We start from the raw sequence: 24,838 nt of genomic DNA, 5'->3' as shown, positions 1-24,838 counted from the left end.
AATTTTATTTTTAACTGTGATGTTTGTATAGATGTTTTTTATCTGGCTGTTCACCGCCCTGAGTCCGAAAGGAGAAGGACGGTATAGAAATTCGAATAAATGAAATGAAATGAAATGAAATAGCTTTGTAATAATAAAAAGGTTCGATATTGGAACCAATTACCTCAAAAAGTGGTAACTAATGTGTTCAAGCAGAACCTAGATAGACATCTGTCACGCATACTTTATTTGGATTTGCACACTAAGGAGGGTTGTCTTGATTGCCTAATTGATTTATTAAACACATTCAAACTGTCTCAATTAAATCATGGACATAATTTATAGTAATAAAAATATTGTACATAAGGAAAAAAGGCATTAAAAAAATAGCCACAAGAAAAGCTAGATTATATTTAAAATGAATCAAATCAATTTTAACCGAACGATTAATTCCAAATATAAGATAAACAAGAATAACAAGAACGATCCAGTTCTACAGAGGAATTATTGAGTCTGTCATCTGCACCTCTGTAACTGTCTGGTTGGTTCTGCAACCCAACAAGACAGACACAGACTTCAGAGGATAATTAGTACTGCAGAAAAAACAATTGCTACCAACCTGCCTTCCATTGAGGACCTGTATACTGCACGAATCAAAAAGAGGGCTGTGAAAATATTTACAGACCCCTCACATCCTGGACATAAACTGTTTCAACTCCTACCCTCAAAACGATGCTATAGAGCACTGCACACCAGAACAACTAGACACAAGAACAGTTTTTCCCCGAACGCCATCACTCTGCTAAACAAATAATTCCCTCAACACTGTCAGACTATGTACTAAGTCTGCACTACTATTAATCTTCTCATCGTTCCCATCACCCATCTCCTTCCATTTATGACTGTATGACTGTAACTTTGTTGCTTGTATCCTTACGATTTATATTGATATTGTTTCCTGATTGCTTTTTTGTATCGTATGACTATCATTGTTGTACCTTATGATTCTTGATGAACGTATCTTTTCTTTTATGTACACTGAGAGCATATGCACCAAGACAAATTCCTTGTGTGTCCAATCACACTTGGCCAATAAAAAATTCTATTCTATTCTAACTTAAAAACTACTTTGTAAACTATTCAAATGTCACCTTTTTCAAAACAAATACAGCAGCCCAATGATTTATCAAAGCGGAAACCTACATTGTTAATTTCATTTCTTTTGTACATATATACACAGACACAAAATAATATAAATAAATATAACTAATATAAAAAGGTAATAACTGGGCAATGTCCTAGTTAGGCAAGATTGGCTGAAACAAGTTAATGATTCCTAAAATAAGCCCCATTTATTCAATTATTTTTTTCTAAATCTGAATCCAGGCCCAAGATTGTGCATTAATCTTGTATGTGTATTTGGAAACAGGATCCATAGAAATCAATAACAACATATCTAAGTCAACTTATGTAAGATAAGTTGCCAATCTGCCATTATATATACTTCATCCTCATATCTTTGGACTGACTCAGATGTATCTATAATAATAAAACAAAATGTATTCATTTATTTATATTCATTTATTTATTTATTGGCTGCCCATCTTACCACAGGGTAACTCTGGGTAGCTTAAAATCTTAAAAAGATAAAAATATACAAAACTTAAAAGACATAAATAAAATAAAGATTCAATTACTGAGCCCCAAATTAAAAAATGGGGAGGAAGGGAGTAAATTGAAAGGAGGGGAGGTGGGATCTGTTATTAATGTATCAACCACCCATGTGAAACCCCTTCATTAGAGGCATAAGCCAACCGGCAGAGCTAGATCTTTAAGCTCTTGTGGAAGGTCGGGTGGATTGTAGCCAATCACCCTCCGAAGGGGCAAGATGTTCCAAAGAGCAGGAGTGATGGAAGAGAAGGCTTTTCTGGATCTTGCCAGCCAGAATATACTAGCCAATGGGGCCTGCAGCATGCCTCCTCTGCCGGCATGGGTGGGGCGAACCAATCACAATGGGATGAGATGATCCCTCAAATTCATACTAAACTATTGTTGAGACCTTCAGAATAATTAATGTAAACAGATTGCAAGATGTACTCTATTTGAAGGCAAACAATATTAATACATAAAATTTTGTGTTAACAAATATGTTAAGTCAGATTTTTGAATAAATTTGATTTCCAGAAGTTGTTCCAGAGTATGCAACAATGTGTAAATGTGTATATAGCCCTCACTTGCAACTTTTATGTTTTCCCAAGACCAGGTAATTGTTATGGTCTGTTTTAGATGCTCTAAAACACTTTTGGAGGTCAGAAGCACTGAACAATTCAATTCACCTGTTCTGATTTGCTATTTTTAGGTATCACCATATTTTAACTGCCAGCCTTTTATTATGTATTCTGGCTAGTCACCTGTGCCGCATAGATACATATTTTGAAAGGTGTAAATTATTAATATGCTACATTAATCTGCATTAATTCTATCAGCCTCAGACATGCTGAAATCCTCAAAATTATACTGAAGAGAAATGACCAAAAATATAATAAAATAAAAATCAAGTGACTTGACACCTGCAACAAAGGGCTCTACAAATAGAGGATTTGGATATTTTTTTAAAGCTAATATTTGATTTTAAAACTGTAAAAAACTTCATACCTCTTCCACTTCTACCGACAAATCTTAGATCGTTGAACCTTGCTACTTGATTCTTCATGGCAGCAGTAGCATTTCTGAGTTCTGCAGAGTAGTTTTCATCATTTCCAGCCATAACTGTGACCAAAGTCCCATCAGGGACATCTCCTAATGCGACCACCTAAAAAAGTAAATGACAAAATACTAAGTTTCTTTTAAATAATTTGAGTGTATAAACTGTTAAAAAATGAAAATGAATTGGAACCACTTTGTACAAAATAAATATATAGAGATGCAGGAGAATTCAACTAAGCAATGTCCATTTAGGGCCAAGTGAAATGTGATTTAAATTATAGCTAACACTTCATGATTACCGGTATATTTACAGATACGATGAGTTAATTTTTATACCAGTTTATTGAATAGCTCATTTCATACTTATTATTAAGTCATAATTGGTGGATCTGCACATCACACAAAAACAAAAACAAACAAATCATGTAAATGCTTAGTATAGCGAGGGAGCCCAGTCACAGATTTCATGGCACTCAAGACTAAAACTTAATTTATTCTACTACAAAAATAAATGTTGATTAAAAATAAACAGCAAATGCATATGCTAATTTAGCAGAATGGAAAAAGTACAAGAATCCCAAATTATTATGATTCTGCAATGATAAAAGGGATCTCATACATACACTAAGTCAATGTTGGTCTCATTGAGACCAACAAAAAAAATTATACACTAACAAGTTGTGTGCAAATACTGCACATAAATGGTTGGAGAATGTACAAAACCAGCAAGAAGCTATTCAAATTACTCAAGCTGCATCCTGAAAGGACTTGGAGCTACAACCAATGTATTAACATATTATTGTTTTATAATTCATACTGCATACTGGATATAGCTCAAGAAGGAAGCATCCTTACTGTGTAGTCTCCATTTATATAAATTAATTTTAACAAATTGTTTCAAATAAATAAATATCCTATGTAATTACTGAGTTGGAACCACATCTGAAGTACATATAGAGTAAAATCTCTGATTTTCAGTTAGTTCCTTTTAAGCAAGATGAAGCCCACATTCATATAAATGAAATTGGCTTTGAACATTGACAGATGCAAAGAAGATAACACTACTGTATTTTTCCTTTTGTTTCCTGACTAATAAATCAAGGGAACTTCCAAATGTTTCCAGGCAAGATCATAAATTAAAATCAAAACTGCCACTTCACCACATTCAGACACACTTTTTATCACTATATTTGGATCTTCTGAAACAACTCTGCAAATCATTCTGACCCATTTCCAAACTAAATAAAGGCTAGGTGCTCACACAATACTATCTTTTAATGTTTTGTTTGCTTTTGCCTAAGCATGATATACAGTTCCAACCATCATGGTTTACCATTGTGAATGAGTCATACTCTAAGACATATCCACCTATCCATGGTTTAAAAATCCTAATTTGACTTTTGAGAGTGTTTAGACAGTTGAAAGCACATTACCCTGTTCTATAAGGCAAGAAGAATAACAACTTTAAAATTTTTTACTATTAACAATGTAGTATATATATCACATCAAAACTGCAGTGAGTTGTCATAAGGAGATTGTCAAACTTGCTTACATAAGATGCTTACTTACATAATGTGTTAATGAGAAAAGTTTTATCAAATTGTAGCTCTGGTGGCTTCACTCTATATTTCCTCTAGATGTGATAGAGAAAGTTTGCATTTTCATTTATGTTTGATTATAGTCTTATGCATAATTTGCTATAACAATAACCATCTTATTATTAAACTTACATAACCACTTCCTTTGTAATTTCTCCTATATGGTATCCAGCCATATGTCCACCCATTATGCAGAATTTTAGTTTTTACTTTTGTCATTTTTTTTCTTTCAGAGTGTTCTATTATCCCATTGTTACTTTTGAGAGTTTAACCTTATCACAGTTGTACATGAGCATTAAGTGCTAATAGTTTAGTTTATTCACTTTTTCCCATTTATATTTCTTCTGAATTATGACCAATTGCACTGAACTGAAGCTCATTCAAAATCAGTGTAATTTAGTACAACATAAATAATTAGAACTAAGACATTGGAAATCACAAAACACAAAGACCTGCAAATAGAAGTGGCAAAAGAAACCAAAGATAGCCCCAGTAGTAATAGGTACCTTGGGTGCAATCCAAAAACACCTAGCACTACTTGAACACCATTAGTATTGACAAAATCACTATTAGTCAATGGAATAGCTTACATCCTGGGACAATACCTTTAATATTATTGAACACCACCACCTGCCTATTCTGGGTTCTTGGGAAGGAGTCAGTAGGTGGACAAAAATGCCAAATGCAGTCTAAACATCTGGTTGACTATGGACCAACCATAATTTATTAAATGTAGATGATTCCTACTAATTCAGAGCAGTTTTAGAAATATTTTCTCTTCCTGCATCAACTGAAAGCCACAATCTATTTTTTCACACTTGCTTGCTACTACTCTTTTGTCTTCCTTTTTAACATATTGGGGATAATAAAATATGCATGTAAAATTCAAAAAGCAGACAAATGTTTTAAAGGGAAAATAATGGCAGGCAAATTCCAAGACAAATTCAAAACTGTTTATTGCAAATGATGGAAGCTGTACAGTAATCAGAACGACCATTCTGGTTGGGATTGAAAGTTATCTAAGGATATTATAATCCTTTTATCAATTCTGCCTGAATGTAGTGTGTAAACTTAGTCATTCTAAGGTTAAATGTACAGAAAAGAAAATAATTCATGCTTAACACGAATTATGCACCTACAACTTAATTCATTATCTAAAGTTTTCTTTCCATCCTCATCCTCATCCTCATATAATAAATATTAAATATTCAAAATCTTCTGAGTGATCCAAGTATGCAAGAAAATCTGTAAGCTGCACAGAGTGGCTGGGAGTCAGGCAGCAAGTAGATTTAATAAATTCATCATCATCATCATCATCATCATCATCATCATCATCATCATCATCATTTTAGCCATTGCCTATCCATTGCAGGATGAAGGCCTCTTCTACATGTTGCCAACTTGTATGGTCCTGTGCTTTCTTTTCCCAATTGGGCCCACAGTATTAATAAATTATTGTTGCTATTATTAGATTTAGAGCTTCTCTGGCTGAAGCTTTTAGACATTTGTAGCATAAAGAATTCAAGATATATTAGACAATACAACATTGGATTTTGCAGGAATGTTCCTCAAGTTACAATATTTTATATCTTCAGTGGTGAAAAACAGTTAAACTAAGAAAAATCAGCACAATATTTACAATAAATGGAAAATATTCTAGAAAATAATTCTGTGCATGTTTCTTAATATGCGTGTTGTAGCTCTAAAAAAATCTCAAACACATTTTTCTGCCTTAAAAGTACTGAGCATATTTGTTAATGTTGAATTAACAATGTTGGTTTGATGTTGAAAAATTTCTAGTAAGGTCATAGCAAAAACAATAAGAAAAGATCTGTAGGCCCAGGAGAATGTGACTGGTAATTAAAGCCTGTAAAAGAGTCAAAGAACACAAACATTTACATTATAAAATAGACTAAACAGATAAGCTAGAACTTGCTGACTGGAGATAGTTAGCATTTGAATTGCTGTGTTTACAAAAATGGTTTTTATGCAAACTGGATGGAATATCAGATGTTTAAAGCAACCATACTATTAAAGCCTACTAATTGGAATATTAAGTTCTTCTTTAAGACATTTGAGGCAAAATAATTTTGTGAGATACTTCATTGTTATCAAATCAAATAAATATTGCCAGAAAACATTTATCATTAATTCCAATTAAAGGCAGAACTAATTGAATATTTAATTTTGAAAGAAAATTTCTACAAATAGTAGATTGTGAATTTTAGATTGTGAAATTGTTTTACAAAACATTGGCAAAAAGCAAACTCTTATGGATCCAAGCTTTTGAAATCATAATTTCACATCACTAACTTCTTCCCTATATTATTCAAATATTTCTGATAATTCTCCATTGACTCAATTTTGATAGATTTGGTTATGAGTCTATGAAGGAATTACTGTTAGGAATAATAACAGGTGCAGTGAGAAACAATAATCAAAACGGTTTGATGCTGAATCTTACCGAACAGCTGGTTGGAATACAAAAAATCGTGAATAAATTGAACTGAACGTTTCCTTGTTTCTCACCTTAGCTACTGCTTAAAAAAAAAAAAATATCAGGGAGGCATTCCAGCCAAAATATAGTGATTATTTAAGAGCTGTGCTCAATTTGAAGATAAAAGAGGAAGCATATTCTGGCGGCTGTCAGCCGGTAGGGAAGTGAAAAAAATTGAAGCACAGCCAAAGGTGGTGGTGGGGCGGGGAGAGATCCTTGCCTTTTAAGAGCCTCTTGGAAGTGAAATATTTTGTGAAACATCTGACAACTACACCGCGGCCTTCTAACTAAGTCGCTTCTTCACGGCTGTACTTTTAATCGCCGCTAAGATTGCACTGGTGCTAAAAAGAGAAAAGAAGCAGTTTTCGGAGACAGTGACTTGCATTTCTTAATGAAAGAAATCTTAATCAAGACGCTTCGGTCTAAGATAAGCAGGACTAGCTACCGACTCGGTGCAGAGCAAGAATTTACAGAGATCACACGTGGGACTGCCAGGAAAAAGGCCACTCAGCGTTCTGCCCTTAGCCACGCGGTTGAACGCGTCCTAGCAAGATTGGGGGCACAATTTACACGTGTTGCAATTATTCGGATCCCATTCTATCCTGTGAGCTAGCCCGCGATCCTCAAACGGTTCCCGCTTAAAGACCAAGGGATGGCTGCACGAACCACGGTCGCGGAAAAGTGGGGAAGGCTTTTTTAGACAACAGAAATAATCAACCCATCCAAGACATTTCAAAAGAAAAATAGCAGCGGGGGAGGTGGGAGAAGCGTTTTCCGGCCAGTTAAGGGGCTCCAGTAACACCTGTTCCTTTCCAAGTGCATTCAGTACGAGTACAAGCACGATGGCAGGAAAAGTTCACGATCCAGAAAAGTGTGAGGGCACAAGTGGGAATCGGAGAAATGGCAAACAAGGCGCAGGCCTTGATTGCGTGATGCAACCGGTTCCAAGTAATTGAAAAAAAAAAAGAGAAAAGATTAAACCAAAAGTCAAGAAACCGGAGTCTTCCTTTGCTAAAAGAAAGGGGTGGAGAAAGACTCACGCGAGTGAAAGTTGTTTCACTGATAAAATACCTATCAACAGGTGCGAGCCCATGAAATGATTGGCGGGAGGTTTTTAAGTCAAAGTATACCGGATCTGGGCACGTTTCTCGGTGTTAGACCCGCACTTCCGCTTTTCAGGAGGAGGCGGAGAAATCATAGCCCCCAGAGCAACCCTCCAGAAATGAAGAATACCGAACGACGACAAAGGTTATTTTGGAAGAACAGCTACAACAGCTTTTCTGATAGTTTTTTCTTTTGAGAAGCCCTTCCGCCGGATTTGTCCAGGCACGTTGGATTTATTAACAGCCTTAACTCATCTGACAAGGTTCTGTTTAACGCCTTGATGGGTCACTGATTAGACACGTGGATTAGTAGCCGCTGGCTAGGGGATCGGTGGGAATTTATGTGAGGTCCACGTATTGCAGGTATCAGAATTAAAATTCTATGGGCAACTCTTTTTGAATTGTTACTCAGTACAGTATTCCCCTTTTCGTTCTTGCACCTAGAAGCCCGTTTGTCAATACAGACGAGCATTTTATTTCTGAATCCTAGAATGTGCCTTCTGGGTCACTTCAATTTAAAGTTTAGATCACGCCCCACCCGTCGAATTAAAGGAGACAAAGCAAGGTCCCTGCACCGCGGAATTATTAATTGCTTTAGGGAAGTGCGGCTTCCGCTACAAGAAGTCTTGGTTTTTAGTTTTAACCAAATTGCAAATACTAGACACTCCCCAGCTTTGGGATACCATTCTCAGATATTTTTACGGATGGGCAATTGGAACGGGTGGGCGTTAATTGTTTTGTTTGTTCGTTACAAATTCAAGATGCAGAAAAACATGCTCTATAAACCTGTCCCTTTGGTGGAATTGGATCCTAACATCAATCAAAAGCCTATAATTTTTGTAGTTCAAGCACTAATTTTTTTATTAGTGTCATTATGTATATTTGCTTTCTCCAAGTGGATGTAGCTAAAGTCGTAGGCTGAGTTGTTAATGAAGTGCAACTATGGAGACAGAATACTTTTAAAGTGAACTTTTCTCTTTTATTCTGATTTTTTTGAACATGGAGACCAACCTTTTGATATATTAAATAAAAAGAGTTAATATTCACTGCTTACCATAGTTCAAAAAAATTGTTAACATATTTAGGAAACTCATTTCATTTAGCTTTTGAAGATTACTTTGTAAGGAACTTCTAAATATGCAATTAACTCAGAAATTTGAAGTCAATAGTCTTTAAATTGATCACAGGAAAACTGATCCCACAAGTCTGTCTGGAATTGAGATGCACAAAGGGCATGTGGCAACTCTGTTGCAGTTACTACTCCATTTGCACGTATGTCATAGATATTAAGATGAAAGAGCTTAAATATGACAATCAGTTATAGATCCCAGTTCTTCTGTTTAACGATCTTGAAGTTGGAGACACCGGTAGTAATTCATTTTGATATCACTGTTAGCTGGAGAAAAGGGTAGGGAAATCTTTTGACTTGGCATGAAATCTTTTGATCTGATCCACCTTCCCTTGAAATATTTTCCAAGATAATTATGTATGTCATAACCTGCTTTCCAAGAACCTCTTGGCATGAAATCTTTTGATCTCTCTTGTTGGGCTGGTGGCTGATTGTTATCCCTGAAAGTACTGATATAGCAAGAAACCCCACTGCATCCAGTGATTGCTCTTAATATTGTCTGCTTTGGATACAATAGTTATAGCCTTAACATCCAGTTGTTTGGGTTGAATGCATCAAGGTTAGGTAAAAAGGACACTGTAATCTCCACTGGCCAATTGCCATGGTTTCTTCAAGGCCTGCTGATTATTGGGATGCTTGTCCTTAACACAAAACTAAATGGTCTTTCCTAGCATCCCTCCTGGCACTTATGTACTTAGGCAAAAGTGCATCTTGATAAGACTACACAGATGGTGTTGACTATGAAGAGCTAAAGTTCAGAGTATATGCTGCCGCCTTATATAGTTAAAAAGAAAAAAAAATGTTTTACAATACACTAGATCAGTCTAGTGTAAATTTCAAAACAGAAAAATAAAATCTAGACTTGATGTAAATTATAATGGCACTATAAATTGCAATACAAGCCTGTGCATTGAAGTGACCCTGTTGTGTTGGCAGCATACTCTGAATATAGTTTGGACCTCATTTATCTTAAGGTACATTGAAAACTGGGGATGATTCTGAAAAAATGCATAAAGTTGTGCTGTAAAATGGCAAAGTTTGTTCCACATAGATAAATCTCATCAATTTCCAGAGCATTTTTCTATATACATGAAAGGGAATTGATTCCTTGGAAATAAGACCTATTGAAAGAAATCAGAAGAGTTGACTAATTCTTTTCGTTGCCATTTCTTACCCTCTCAAAACCTAGCCCAAATCACAAATGCTTGGCACAGAGTACAAATGACTAGAAGTCAGTGGTGAAACTCAGAACAGCAACTTGCACTTTTAGCTTGCAAAACTAATGACAGCTGTAGAAGTAAGTGCCATTGTTATCAGTAGATCTTACTTGTGATTAAGCACTCATAAATGGCATGGCTGCAACCCTAAAGTTATTGAGGATTTATTTGGAATCCTCCCTCAGTATTATATCTTTCCGAATGAATTGGGAGATTGGCTGTCCGCTGCAAAAGGTGACAGAAAAATCGCCCCCCCCCCCTTTCAATATGATTCCGCAATTATGCATGTGTAGTGATCTCTCCCCTCTCCCCAATTCCTTGTCCCCCCACTTTCCTACCTTGAAAGCGATCGGCAGAGTCTTGTTGCACCTCCAATGGGTCGGCAGGACAGAGCAGAGGAAGTTGGGGCTGTCGGTGCGGACCAGTTCTCCCGGATGATCGGCTAAGACATCCACCATGCTGCGATCTGCGTTTCTCAGCTTCCCCACCAGGGCGCTGCTGCCGTTCTCTTGGCCGACCAGCGGCAGCGCGTCGCTCATCTTGCCCGGGCTCAGAGTGGTGGAGGGCGGCGTGAAGCGGCGGCTGGTGCTGGTATCTACGGGGATACGCATCACAACAAGCCTTTTGAGTGAAAAAGGTCCTCAGAGGGCTTCGGATAAAGCGATACGAGCGCAACTCTTCAGCCGGCGGTTCTCGGGAGACCAACATAAAAAGAAAGAGGCTTAGGGTCCCGGTGCAGAAGGGACAAACGAAGCGAAGCCACTTCACGAATTTGGACTAGTTGGACAGAGCAGGGGAACGCCGGGGCTCCTGGTCCTGCCAGAATTAACCCAAGCATCCAGTTTTAGGTTGCTCTTCTCTGGAAATCTATGTGTGGTCCTTAAAAATAAAAAACGGCCTTATAGATTTGGACAAGTTTCTCTGCTCTCCACCCCCTCGGGGAATTACCAGTGTTATTAAAACCAAAGGTCCTTCCGAAATCCCACACACTGAGAAACGTTTTGAGCAGAGGAAATGTTTGAAACAAAACCACCCCCACCACGCATACACACAGAAAAAAGGAGGGAAGGACCTAGACTTTTCAGTAGTTAATTTCCTATTATTTTTCGAAGTTCATAGCCTTTCCCTCCCGCCGCTCCTAAATGCTGTCTAGAATTCAGTTCAACGCATCAGTCTCTTGTCGCAAACATGGATGGGGGAAGAAAAGCGGTTTAAAAGTAACGGGGGAAATAGGCTGCAGAGGACGTGAGTTGAGGTTTTGAAAGGTCAACCGGCTATCACAGCATTATATAGTGTACTTCATCAAATATTTACAGCTGACTCTATAGAGAATTTAAACACAACAGAACTCCATTAATGTTCTCCAGCAGCTTCCTTTCCCCCCCCCCCCCCAGCCAGAGCAGCCTTGAACCCCAGTGTGAGTAGTTTGCCTCGCGTTGCTCTTAAGCCTTGCTGTCCCGGTTTCGCAACGCTTTGACTAAATTGCTTAGAGAGGCTGCTTGAATTCGAAAGACTCTTGTACAAGTCCTGAGATGTCAATGTGCCAACAATCTGAAACGCGCCCGGAGGGGAGGGAGAAAAAAAAAAAGCCCTTTTGGTTGGGTTGTGGGTTCTTTCTGTGGTTAATGTTCGCAGCAATTTTAGAAGACACGAGTCTGAAGTCACCCAACACTCTGTGGCCGCTGCGTGAGTCACTGCCAACTGTGGAGGAAAATATCTGAAGTAATATTCCTCCAATTCACCCACAGGGGCCGGCTTCTCAGCTATGGTTTAACCACAAGCAGGTGGAGCTCTGCTTTCGGGACCGCCGTTGGTTTCCCCCTCATTTCTCAGTCCTCCCTTCGCGCGCTCTCCTTTAACTTCACAAATTGGACGTTAACTCGAGGCTGAGCGGTACAGATCTGTTCCTTCCCTCAAACAGGGCTAGCAGCACACGCGGTGGCCAGACAAAACAAGACGCCGTTCCACTGTAAAAAGCAAAACAAGTCCCCCCGAAGTACGAATCGGTCAAACACCGGAGCTTCCTCCCGGCGGAATTCGCGAATTCCCAAAGCAGAAAAAGTGTTCGCGTGTTCACCAGACTCCAACGGCAAGCTTTCCCGAGGTCTGCTCCCCGTACAGGCCAGTCTCTCCAGCTGTGTGTGACCTTCTGCGAGGCGCTGTTTGTTTGCTCATGCTGATCTGAAGAAAGCCTGGCTCCCCCTCCTCCCCCTCTCTCTCCCTCGCGCCTTCTGGCCCTATGAATGGAGATGACTGGAAATGAATTTGCTGTTACAGTAAGAGAGTCCAGAGGAATGTCATTCCCTCAGCTCTTTTGCATAGGGGAGGACGCCACCCAATCAGAGCGCTTTCCGGTATTAATCAGGGCGCGGCTCCAAGCCGCGGGGCTCCTGGAATTGGCTTGTGCGCCGCCGCGAAAGCTACTGTAAAAGCCCCAAACAGGCCCCGCGTCTCAATGGGACGCCGCGGTCAACGGGAGGCTTAGACCAAAAACGTGTGTGGTGGTGGCGGCGGCTGTGTTTGTGTCGGGGCTGCTGTGGTGAAAGGCGGGCGAGCGGCAGAGGTGGGGTGGAGAAGGGCGCGCGCATTCCTCCCCCCCCCCGCTTGAGCACGGGTCCTCGAGGGATCAATAAAAGGTCGCGAAAGTAGCACTTAAAGAGCTCAAGTCATTTGAACGATTTGGCGAATGAGCGCGCACCGCCCAAGGCAAGTCCCTTCAAGAGTCGGCGGTCGTGCGGAATCTCCTCAGAGGCTCTCTGAGTGGAGCTACAGGCCAGTTCCACCCGCGACTGAGCTGCTTCGTTCCCCATAATTGCCAGAGCTAAGAGAGAAGGAAGTGTGCCTGGCTGCGAGCAAATAGACAGCTGTTGTATTTATGCCATAGATATGTGTTAAGAAAGCTTGCAAGCCCTTCTCTCCACACGTGAGAGCTTCAGGTGGCAAAAAGTGAAAAGAAAGGAGAAAAGCCGCTCCAGGAAGAGGATGATTTCTCTCTTCCCATCTTCCCAAGCCATTTTATTTTGGCTTCATCACCTATATAAAAACCAATGAAATTAATGTGTGACACTGGGTAGTGTGAAGGTAGATGTTACCTGTTGTATTTCTTCCTGCTATGCAGCTCCTACAAGTAATAGCAAGCCTTTTAAGAGCGGAAACTGCACACTCTTCCTGTGTACTATGAGAGCTAAAAATGTACATGCATTGCTACTCATTTCAGGACCTATACAAATTCCCATTCTGCATCTTTTTTAAACCAAAGGGTCACACCTCTGAAGTTTACAGGCTCATCCTCAAATTTTCCTGACTATATGAATGTATCCTGCTACTTTTTTTAAAAATGTCATGTCTTGGTGACATGTATCTCATCTCCAGCACACAGCTGAAGCATCTTAAAGTTGCACATAGCTGATCCAATTTTAAAGTTAATGTTTTTCCTCCTGATATATTTTTGACACAGATATAATATAGCAGATTTCATCAACACTCTTAAATGCTGATGAAGTCATACTGAGATCGAAGGAGTTCCTGTTGGCCAGTTTAGACTGCAGTGGGTTGGAGATCTCTGATCACTGAAATCTGCTCCCAATGATTATTTTAGCTTGGGATATATAGGAGATACTAGGGAACTGGTTTTCTCAGAGACATCTGCCCATTTAATGCTTGATTGGTACTTTCCACTACCTTTTTCAGACCTTACATGGACTTTTTATAAATAAGAGTTTATACTTCTTTTGAAAAAAGTGCTAGGTCTTTATTAAAAGAAGCAAACAAAATAATGCTTTCTTGAAGAATCCTTGTCCTGTGTGCTACATTGGTTGATTCTAATAAAAAAGAGCTCAGTTTTACCAGTTGTGTTGTTGATTCTGTCACCATTGGTACAAATTTCCTGCTGTTCCTGCAACAAAGGATTTAATATGGTTCTCCTTTTTTACTATTTTTATTAGTTTGCTTGGAAAGGAAAAGATTTGTGACCATTCTATTTTGGATCCTTTGTTGCCTTTGGGGCAGATCTGGATTTGCAGCCAGCACTGCCATTCCTTTGGTCACTATGGATTGATCCTTCACATTTCATCCTATGCCCTCCAAATTCTGTCATTCTGGCTATTTTGGAGCATGGCTTCAGTGTTAAAGCCATGTTCAGAAGTAGTAGCCCCATAGTGCATCTTCTTTGCATCTGTGAACCAGTGGCTAGGCTTTCTCTTATACTTACCCAACAAAGGGTTAGGTAGAATGATGGGTGGTTGTTTTCCTGCTTCAGATGATGTATGGTAGATGGAAAAATAAACTCATGAAAATTTACGAATCGCTTCCCTTGATTTGCCTAGGAGTAGAGCATGGCAATCCATGCAGCAAATTTCACACCAACATACTTTTCTGCATGCTCAAGGATGATGGACCATACTTTAATGCAACAGTCTGGCAATCCCATTTGTTCAAATGCTAGGTCACTCACTCCATTCTGTGTTCCTTTGGAGGCATACAAAGTATCTTGCAAAATTTGATCAGAGTGTAATCACTGAGACATGTTGTGGCTCAGTTATAAAGATAATGTTATTTTCTTAGTTCTTCAGAAAGTCAGGCCTCATTCCAAAAGCTTTTGGCCCAGGACAGAAAGTCATATGCTTTCCAGTCCTTCTCCCTTTTCAGAACATTGAGAACCAAAGTACACACTAAGAGCTCCTGAGTTGAGCTTGGTTTTAGGAGAAAAAATATCTGATTTTCCTAGGATATCTCTCTCTTCTGTACTTTAAAGTACAGAAGCCCATCACACTACCTAGTTTGCAGATGCGAGTAAAAGATGCAGGACAACAATGTACACAGCAACCTGTGGGACTAAGAAATGCAAGAAATTTCCAAAAGCTCAGAATATAAATCCAGGTTTCCCAATAAGCAGGACTGCACTCCTTCAAAATTTATCTTATTTGCCCTTATATTGTAGCCCAGCAGTTGCACATTATTTGATTCTATAGTTTTACAAGTTTACATTTATTTAAGATTTTTGTTTCTCTGACAGTTCTTCTTGACATAGGTAATAATTAGAGTGGGGACTTCCAGATGGGAAGAATGACAGTCATAATGCAATAATCATCTTTTTGGTTCATCCAAATGAGTGTCATAATCTTTTAGAGGCAGATTGTTTTATTTCTATACTGTAATATGCTAGGGACACTTTAAAACATTATAGAATCCTTGGATTTCCATTTGTCTATGTCCTGATATCATACATCAGGAAGAGTTTATAGCCAATTGAACACAGGATCAAAAATATATTTTTACCATTCTTTTTAAAAGCACATCCAGGTAGAGCTATATTCTACTAATATTTTGATTTCCTCATTGATCAAATTCACTATCATCCTTCAATCTAACCTCCATTTCACAAGAATATGGTTCTCACAACATATTAAAGGGGAAAATCTTCAACAATAAAAGTATACATGGCATAATTTTCCTGCTACTCTCCCCATGCCATGAACACATGAGACTCTTAACATCATGTGAATTCAAAATGTATGCTGTCTTGGGTGAATCTACTTTAGTTGATGTTGGTTACATAATCTAGGTTAAGGGGATTCAAGAAGCTGTCTATTTTGACTTCATATAAAATGATCCTTCAAAACCTGGTATGCAGAAGCTAAACATGGCATGTATACACTATCATTTATTTAGCATTTTATCTCAGTGTATTATATGAAAATGTGCCAGGTTTGTCCAAATAATTGCACAAATGATGTGTGGATGTTATATGCACAAAATAGTATTGAATCAATTCTAGAATCCTAAATTAGAAGGATCTGGAAATACAGTGTGTTAACTGTCTAAAGTATTATTAGAATTATTAATGTTGTAAAGATATACAATATCACTCACTCTTTTTGTTTATAGGACTAATGAAGAGAAGTAGTACTATAAGGCCTATGTATATAGTTGTCAAAACAAATAGCACTAGCACTTAGATACCACTTCCCAGTGCTTTTCAGCCCTCTCTAAGCAGTTTACAGAGTCAGCATATTGCCTCCAAAAGCTGGGTCCTCATTTTACCAACCTCAGAAGAATAGAAGCTGAGTCAACCTTGAGCTGGTGAGAATTGAACTAATTGAGCAGAATTAGCCTGAAGTACTGCATTCTAACCACTGCACCACCACTATGTCTCAACTAAAAGTACACATATGCACATAGCTACTAATCTCTTTTGCAAATACTGGAAATTTGGTTGAGAGCATTTTTTTTCATTAAAATAAGAGATACTAAGGGCAAATTACAAAAGTAGACATCTTAGCACTTACTTTTTTTTGCAAAAAGCAAGGATTATAGTCTACTATAGCCCTCATCAATCAATATTATGCTTTAGAATCTGCTGCTGTCTAAATGGGCACACTTATTGTGGATGATCAGAGTTGTAGCTCATATGTGAAAGGCATTGAGTTGATAAAGGCAGCAGAATTACTTTTGTTCCTCTTATTTCTTTTATAGCAAATCCTGTTAGATTTGGCATTCTATCCAAATGATTCATGGTGTATCCATGGTAAGTAATCACTAACCAGTAATGTGACCCTCAATGGGGGCAGCATTTACATAAAACAGAAACTATTTTATTTCATAAATGAATGAAGTCATCCAATGAATAATAGCATAATAATCATTTTTACAGACGATTAACAAGGAAAGGGAACAAGGGAAACGTAGTCCTGCAAAATTTGATGGAGTGGGGCGGGATGTTCTGTTGAAACTGATTTCTTGCCACTTTATATTACATCAGTCTACAAAGTACTGCAACATTTATTATTAATTATTAATTTAAATTTATTGGCTGCTCAACTCTATTGGCTGACGCCTACTAAAGCTTATACTATAACATACTGTATATTTTCGCCTGATCCTGTGGCTCTATTTATGCTGCAACAAACTAACTTTTTTTGGAAACCACCACTAATTTGGACACTCAACATGTCATCCCTCCTTTCTCATTTGACTACCTTTCTGAAGCAAGGCAAGGCAGTAAGTACCTAGTGTGCCAGGTCCAGGGAAGAGTGAGTCTTCAAAATTAAGTAAAAGCTGGTTGAAGGCAATTTCAGCCCATTGCAAAAGTTATACAATTTATATAGAATACACCCCCCCCTCTTTTAGGGGATTGTTATACTGACATTTCATACTCTGTTTATATCATACAAGATAGTGACATACTGGCAATGAGAAATTATAAGACTTTTTCTGTTCAGGAAGGCAGGATTGAAGACCTAAACAGACCCTTTGGGATGGGTAGGTGCCCAATAGATAACCGGAGAAAGGAAAGCTTGCAAGCCCGTCTTTCTTTAAATTCCTAGGGGGCCATGGAGGAAAGGCGTGCATGGAAGACGGGAAACTGTTTCCCAAGAGAATAAAGAAGGAACGTTAGTTTAGCAAAATCCGTTGCATAAATCTGCAACATGGAAGAAACCACAGAAGTCTGGTATGGGGGCAGGGAGGAGGGAGATGGTCTGGTGCAATCTCAAAGAGGAAGCGCCTTTAAAAAAAAAAAAAAAGCTTGTTATTTCTTGGTTTCTCTAGCTGCCCACAGTTGGATTGAGCAATGGGTCCGGAAACCTCAAGCCAAGGCGGCTTTGAACGCCTCGGAGAGCCTCTCGTTCTGCAGGCACCCGGAGTGGACGCCAGAGGGGGCTCGAAGCCTTTGACCTTCCCCGGCGGAGACAAAGCGGGATGGGTCTTAAAGACAATTGCGGGGTGGTCGGGGAGAAGGGAAAGGAGAAGACAATCCCACCTCTTTGGGGTCCCCTCGAGATCCTGGCCTGCATCTGCGTGGATTTAATGGGTACAAAAAAAAAAAAGGCGATAATCTCAGCAGAGACCTACTGAACGGCCTGGCCCTGATTTCACTCTGGGATTTCCAGGGCGAGCTCTCTAGCAAAAGCAACTCTCCCGCCTCCGCATAAACTCTTTACCTCCACCTCTGCAGCAGTTAAAACAAGCAGAGCGCAAAAATGCTGGCTGATTCACCCGGCAGGACAAACTTAATCCGAGCGATTAACGGCGGGATCTAATCTTGAGAGGCTCAACTTTTCATTCTCTCTTTGTGTTGACAAACGTTGCAAAGAAGAGGAGCTTTAAAGGAGCAACGCCTGAAAAAGCTGTCATCGGATGGAATCGGGCCGTCAGCCGTAGGGCGGGACCAAGATGAACCAGACTTTCCCCCTGAACAGAAGGGGAAAAGAGGAGCATAATGGCCCGAGGCCCGGGAGCTCTCCTGAAAACGAGCGTGGGACTGAAAGTGCGCACGGCAGCCGAGCGGTGCCTGTGGCGCTCGAATGGAGGCGGTGGAGGGTAACGGTTTTTCTTTGGGCGACCAGAGAAGTCGCGTCGCTGGTGACTTTAGCTCATAGTAGCCGAATCGCTCGCCCGATTTAAGCCATTAAGCACTTCAAAGAAACCGTCACTGTCCTCCCGAGAACGGCAGGGATTGGTGCAGAGACCGATGTCGCCCTGCCCTATGGGGCAGTCAAAAGAAGCCAAGAGGCGTCCTCACATCCCCAGCGCGCGTAAAGGCCAGAGGGCAAGACTGGGCGGGTCCCGAGGGCGCTTCGCTCTGGCTTCTCAAGAGACTCCGCTGGGGATCACAGAGAATCAGGCGACTCGAAGCCGCGATGCCCCTGGTTCTGCTTTGCTGAATGAACCACAATTGTTTCAGCTTGTACCGTGCAAAAAGCCACAAACCATGTTTACCGAACCACAATGGCTGAGATCCTCTATCGTGCTAAACCATGAATCACAATTTACTAACCATAGTGGTTCACACCGCAAGCTAAAGCAGAACCAGTCAATCCCCAATGTGTGTGTGTGTGTGTGTGTGGTTTTTTTTTTTTTTTTGGTTTGTTTCTCACATAATCCACTTTTCTCCAGCTGTTACACTCCGGATGTGTTTGGCTACAACTCCCATCCTCCTCCCACTTGATAGAGGTTGTGTAGTCCAACGCATTTGAAGAGCACCTTGGTTTATTTTATGCACAGGCCTTGGAAAAGTCACTTGCATTTCAGTCCCAAGCCAACTCTTTACTTAGACCCAAGCCCTTCTTCATTGTCTTATGAGATAAGGAAGTGAAACAGATTATCCCCCTTAAATTGGGAATGGGGAGGAGGAGTGAGGAGAAGGACTTGCTGAAAGATCCCTAAGAAGTTCATGAATGCCACCCCCGGACGATAATGATGATGAGTAACATTAAAAAAACAAAAAACCTAAGATCAGCCCATTTCCCTAAAATTCGATTTTAGATTCGGAAATGGTTCCCTTTGTCTGGCCAGTTAGGACTTTTAGGCTGCGTCGTTCTTCGGAGGTTTGACAAAGGGAGAAGAGCCCAGAGTCACTAACGCAACGGGCCACGTTTGAAGGAGCAGGAAGCTGACGAGCCCGTGAAAGCAGCTCGGGCTCAGAAGGTGCGCTTGGTTCTCAGTGCCCAGGGATTGGTGTGAGGTTTCTGTGGGGGGCCTAAGTTCCCTAAAATCAAAGAGAGGCCGGTTGGGACTCAAATGAATCCACCAGGAAATTCGACAGTTTAACAATTCAAGCCATCAAGCCGTCGGAACGCAATGGGGCTTTCCCGCGAGGGCTCTGTGAATCCCGAAATCCCCGAAATTGGTAGCCTTCAAAATTACTTTCGCTTTCTCACTGAGCCGTAAATTGTTGCAGCAGTGTATATTTCAGTGTAATTCACTTCCAATTGATCAAGGAGTTTCTGCATCCAAGTTAACACACATCGTTTGCCTGTGTGTTGGCAAATGTCCTGTCTTGTCTGGAAGCATCCCACTAAATGGGGGATGCGGGGGAGGAAATGGCGAAGAGGGCAAATTTCTCCCCATCGCCGAAGTAATTAGAGAACAACTCTCTCTAGTTTCGGAGCTTTTCGCTTTTAACCTTGACGGTGGGCTGACGGCTTTAGAAGGGAAAAAAAAAAGGTTCTGATAGATTTGGGGGTGACAGAGCTCAGGCAACTGCTCCTTTATGATCTCAGGTTCCAGGGGTGCTTATATCCCCGCTTCCAATTGAATTGTCCCCCATTCCCCAGGTGTTCAGTGCGGCAACGCCACTTTTTTTTAAAGCCAAGTGCGCCTACGTTTTCCTCTTTCGATTTTCATGGAGCAGCGCATCGGTCGTCAGCGCATCCCGATTCCCGACGTTATTCGGCTTTTCCCCCGGCCTCGATGGCACGCGAGGCCAACCATTTACGTAGAAGGAAGCCCCGCTCGGGAAGGACCTCTTCTCCCTAAACCGCGGCATTTAACCTAAACGGCAACCCTCAATCCCTTGAAATTCACATAAAATGAAGTGGGTACTTTAGGAAGCCAAACAAATCATTCCTCGGTTCAAATGCTAAGGCCAACGGTTAGTCAACGTTTCTCAGTTGTTGTTTTTTTAAATACTTTTTTTCCTTCCTGGGTTCCAAAGTCAAATCAAACCCCACCCTCGTCGGCAGCCGCTCAGAGAACTTAGTTTTACGACGGGTGCCCGTGAAATGGGAGCCATCACAAGAGCCGAGATGAAATGGCAGGCAGGGGCGCGATCCGGAGGCTGTTTACTCAGGCGCAACTCCAGAGGTTTTCAGGAGGCGCTTACAAACCTCCGGCGCTTCAGGCTGCGAAGTAGCGCGACGCGGCCAGAGATTCACTTCGCCAAGCAGCGCTTTGGGACACCAGAAAGGCCACATTCTGAGGCGCGGCAGAGATTGTACGTCAAATTTACAGGCCATGACTTCATCCAGTAAAATATTGCAACTCTGCCAGCAGTATTAAAGGGACCACAAAATCTTTGTGCTAACTAACCCTGCCCTGAAGACGGGGCTAAACCAGATGAACCCACGCGCTCCTTTCCGATTCTGCGGCGTCTCCTCCGTCTTTCCCTCTCAGAGGTCTGAGTGAATTGAAATTCATTTGATTGCCCAGAGACGGAGAAAATCCTTTATAGTCTTTAAAACAAGACTATATCACTTTAGGCAAAGAAAAAGTGACGTCACAAACCCTTGGCTGATTCAACAGGCGAGCGCCTTCCCGGCACGTCCACGAAGAAGCGCCCAAAAAGAAAAGAAAAGAAAAAAAAAAGGGGGGGAGGGAGATTTCTACGTTTGTCCTTTACTTCGCATTTGCACGATATTGACAGATGTCTTTAAGGGCAACGGCGACGGCTTCGAATTCCCCGCTGAGCATGTTATTTGGGGGCAAGCCCTACTGAAACATCGAGACACGTGCCGATTTTTAAAGGCTTGCCGTTGCGGCCAGAAGCGCACTGTGGAGCTTACAATAGGAGGCCGGGTGGCCGGACTCGCCTTGCAACTTCAGCGGCGACCAAGGCGTTGGACCGGGATTCGCAGGGAACATTGTCCCCGTTTACCAGTTCTCTATATTCAGAGATATGGTGGCATTTGCGGCGACGCATGGAAACAACCCCGTGCAGAAAGAACATATCTATAGTAATTCTATAGAGGACTTTAGATATTTATCTCATTTTTAATAATCCCACCTAGCATTTCAAGCAGGAGCAACGGGAAGGAAACCTCCGGGCTCCACCTGAACAGACTCCCCCCCCCTCCCCAGGATAAAAATGTAAGGGGTAAAAGGAGTACGGGGTGAGGACACAGACATGCATAGGAAATGAATAAAAAAAATTATTCCAACACACAATTGAATTGATACACTTTCCAAAGCAAAAATAAGGGCAAGCCATGCAATCATTTTTAGAAGCAAAACCAATTAAAATTTCCCTGAATTGCCACTTTCATTTGTGAGTTTTCTAACACTTTCTCTTTTTCTTTGGGTTTTTTTAAAGGCAAGTTCAAATTACAGTTAATTTAAAGGAGTGTATTAGGATGACATTTTCTTTCTTTCTTTCTTTCTTTCTTTCTTTCTTTCTTTCTTTCTTTCTTTCTTTCTTTCTCAGTTAAAATCTCTTTGCTATTACAACATGCTTCTGTCACAGAAGATTACTGGGATGCAAAGCATCTAGCTTTTAGGTAATGTTGTTAAGCAAAACCTTAGGAAATCCGAGAAATCAACAAATGACTTTTAAACCAGGACAGTTTGTAAGGGGAGGGGTGGGGGATTGAAACATGGATGTAACTGAAGCCTCTGTTATGGCATGCCAGTATTGTACGGTATATGCTACATTAGAGCTGAGTGATTGGATGCCATTAGAAGGCATGTGGTATTGAATAGATTTTCTTTTCTTTTCTGCTTATTTTGGTAGAAGCAATAAACCAATACATACCTAGTCATGGCTATGGAAATACTAACTTCTGTGCATCTATCTGTCTCAACCTGCCCCATCCAGGTAAATCAGATTGCCGCTCTCATTTCCAGCCATTGTGGGACAATAGGATTGTCTGGGAATTATGGGAACTTCGGTCCAGTCTAAATATCATTCTGGAATGCTAATGGATAATATCCATCCATAGCTTTGTTTTGTCAATCATGTTCATAAGGAGGAAGAAGACATTGTTTTCTGAATACCAAAGGCAATTGCTCCCCCAAAAAGTGCTAGGATTTCAGTGAGAAATGCAATAAGGGTGATGGTATTTCCCCCCCTCCCCAATAACTACTGATTATGAATTCACATGATTGCCCATTCCAACTGTGTCATATTCACTCTAAAATATGACTCAGAATGATGTCTGCAAAAGACAGAGCTTCCATGGCAGATAAAGTCAGTGTGTAGACTGAAAACTACAATCTTAAGATTGTAGATCCATTTAGATCAATGAGTTGTTCACCTTTATGGACACTTTCAAAGTCTTTTTCTTGTTTTTGATCCTGCAGCTTCACTGCATTTGTGCAACATTGTCCAAGGAATTCTATAACAGACAACATAACTATGGTATTCTATTATGACAGTGAAGTCCTCATACTGTGAAAAATGGAGGCAGAGAGGAAATAGCTGATATGTCTTCAGTTAACAACATATTTCAAATTCAATTTCAGATATACGTTGAGTTGGTTCATTGCAATACTATGGCCCATAGCTGCTCCTTAAGTAATAAAACATTGGCCTAATATGATCAATGCACATCCAGTGAGACTGTATATTTGTGATACGTTTCCCATATAGAATATGGGATTGTATGTTCACATGCTGTAAAACACAATGCTTTCAAAAGAGACTGTTCTCCCATGTAAATAGAAACTAAATGTGATATATGCAGGTTACATGTTACATGCATAATTTAACTAAGCAATCCAAACACAGTTTCAGAAAAGTGCAAGATTAAGTGTAAAAGAAAGGAATTATTTTAGTAAAAATTAGCCAAAACAGTTAATAGTATTCTTTCTTTCATCATATTCCTGTTTCAAATCATCCTTTTTTAAAAACTTGATTGATTTGTTAAATAAATTGATTTGTTATAGATTATAATTAGTCCTTGATTTACGACCAATATTGAATCCAACATTTCTGTTGTTAAGTGAGACATTTGTTATGTGTGTTTTGCCCCATTTTACAACCTTTCTTGCCAGAGTTGTTAAGTGAATCATTACAGTTGTTAAGTCAGTCACACGGTTGTTAAGTGAATCTGGCTTCCCTATTGACTTGGCTTGCCAGAAGGGGATCAGATGACCCTGGGACACTGGAACCATCATAAATATGAACCAGTTGCCAAGCGTCCAAATTTTGATCACGCAACCATGGAGATGCTGCAACAGCCTTAAATGTGAAACATAGTCATTAGTCCCTTTTTTCAGTTCGCTAATAAGCGAACTGTTACAAATTGAGAACTACCCCATAATATATCACCATTCCTTTACTTGTATCACATTCCTCACCAATGGAATTGAATGAGTAGTGAATGTGATTGCTCTAGTTGAGTTCTATTTATACAATCTAAAATGTCATATGGTTTTGAAAAAGAGTCATACTGTAATTTCATGTTCAGAAAATGAACCACAGGTGGTTTTGTGGTAGAGAGGTGATAGGAGTTTTCTTCACCTGTGGACTGATCCAGATTAATAATTTTGTTGCAGAATGCCAGCAGCCACCACACTGCTGATTATGCATCAGTTCTGTGTGGCTTTACACTAGCACGTACCTTTTTAAAAAGAAACAAATGCATCTTTTGAATTCCGGAGTTCTGTAATCTGTAATCTGTAATAATGTAATATGATTCATTACATTTTTTTAAAAAAGCCCAAATAATGCCATGAAGAGGCATAAAGTTAAAATTTTGCAAAGATGTTCAGACAGAGCAATGTTTTGTCTGTATGAGGCCTAGAAGCCCCCTGCAAGATGTTTACTACAACATCAGCTAAACTGCAGATTGGCTAAGACTTTCTGAAATACAATTACCTGTTAACTATGAATCAACACCAATAATCACTTTTCACAGCAAGGGTGAAAGGTTAAAGTTGCAAGTGAATTTTATTATTTTACTTTCCACTACTATCTATTTGCAGCTAAGAATGCAATCCCTTTGGAATTCTTGTTAGTTTTTTTTTTAAAATAGCCATTCACCTCTGTTGGTCAACTTCACCTCTTTGGCAACAGAACTGTTTCTACAACAAGATGCAGAAGAGGATCAGAATGTGCAGTTTATCAAGATGCTGATATTCATTTTGTTTTAAAATCCTGAATTTTCAGTAGG

At 40.0% G+C, this 24,838-nt stretch overlaps 1 protein-coding gene across 4 annotated transcripts in view; it reads right to left on the bottom strand.

The window, feature by feature from the left end:
* RUNX1 (RUNX family transcription factor 1) overlaps positions 1 to 24,838 on the bottom strand; it is a 196,915-nt gene that overhangs the window by 81,769 nt on the left and 90,308 nt on the right. For 3 of the 4 annotated variants that reach the window (XM_070943531.1, XM_070943528.1, XM_070943530.1), the window contains exons 1-2: positions 10,568 to 10,840; positions 2,635 to 2,791 (exon numbers count right to left, since the gene is read on the bottom strand). In XM_070943531.1, the coding sequence (XP_070799632.1) occupies positions 2,635 to 2,791; positions 10,568 to 10,840 (430 nt within the window). Of the gene's footprint in view, positions 1 to 2,634; positions 2,792 to 10,567; positions 10,841 to 24,838 lie in introns of those variants that run through there. The other variant, XM_070943527.1, reaches the window with a different exon arrangement.

Source organism: Pituophis catenifer, unplaced genomic scaffold, assembly GCF_029215685.1.
Source record: "Pituophis catenifer annectens isolate HBS135680 unplaced genomic scaffold, rPitCat1.0.hap2 SCAF_4, whole genome shotgun sequence".
NCBI classification, from domain to species: Eukaryota; Metazoa; Chordata; class Lepidosauria; order Squamata; family Colubridae; genus Pituophis; species Pituophis catenifer.
Note: the sequence above shows the minus strand (reverse complement) of the source record. Positions and strands in the feature narration are given on the sequence as shown.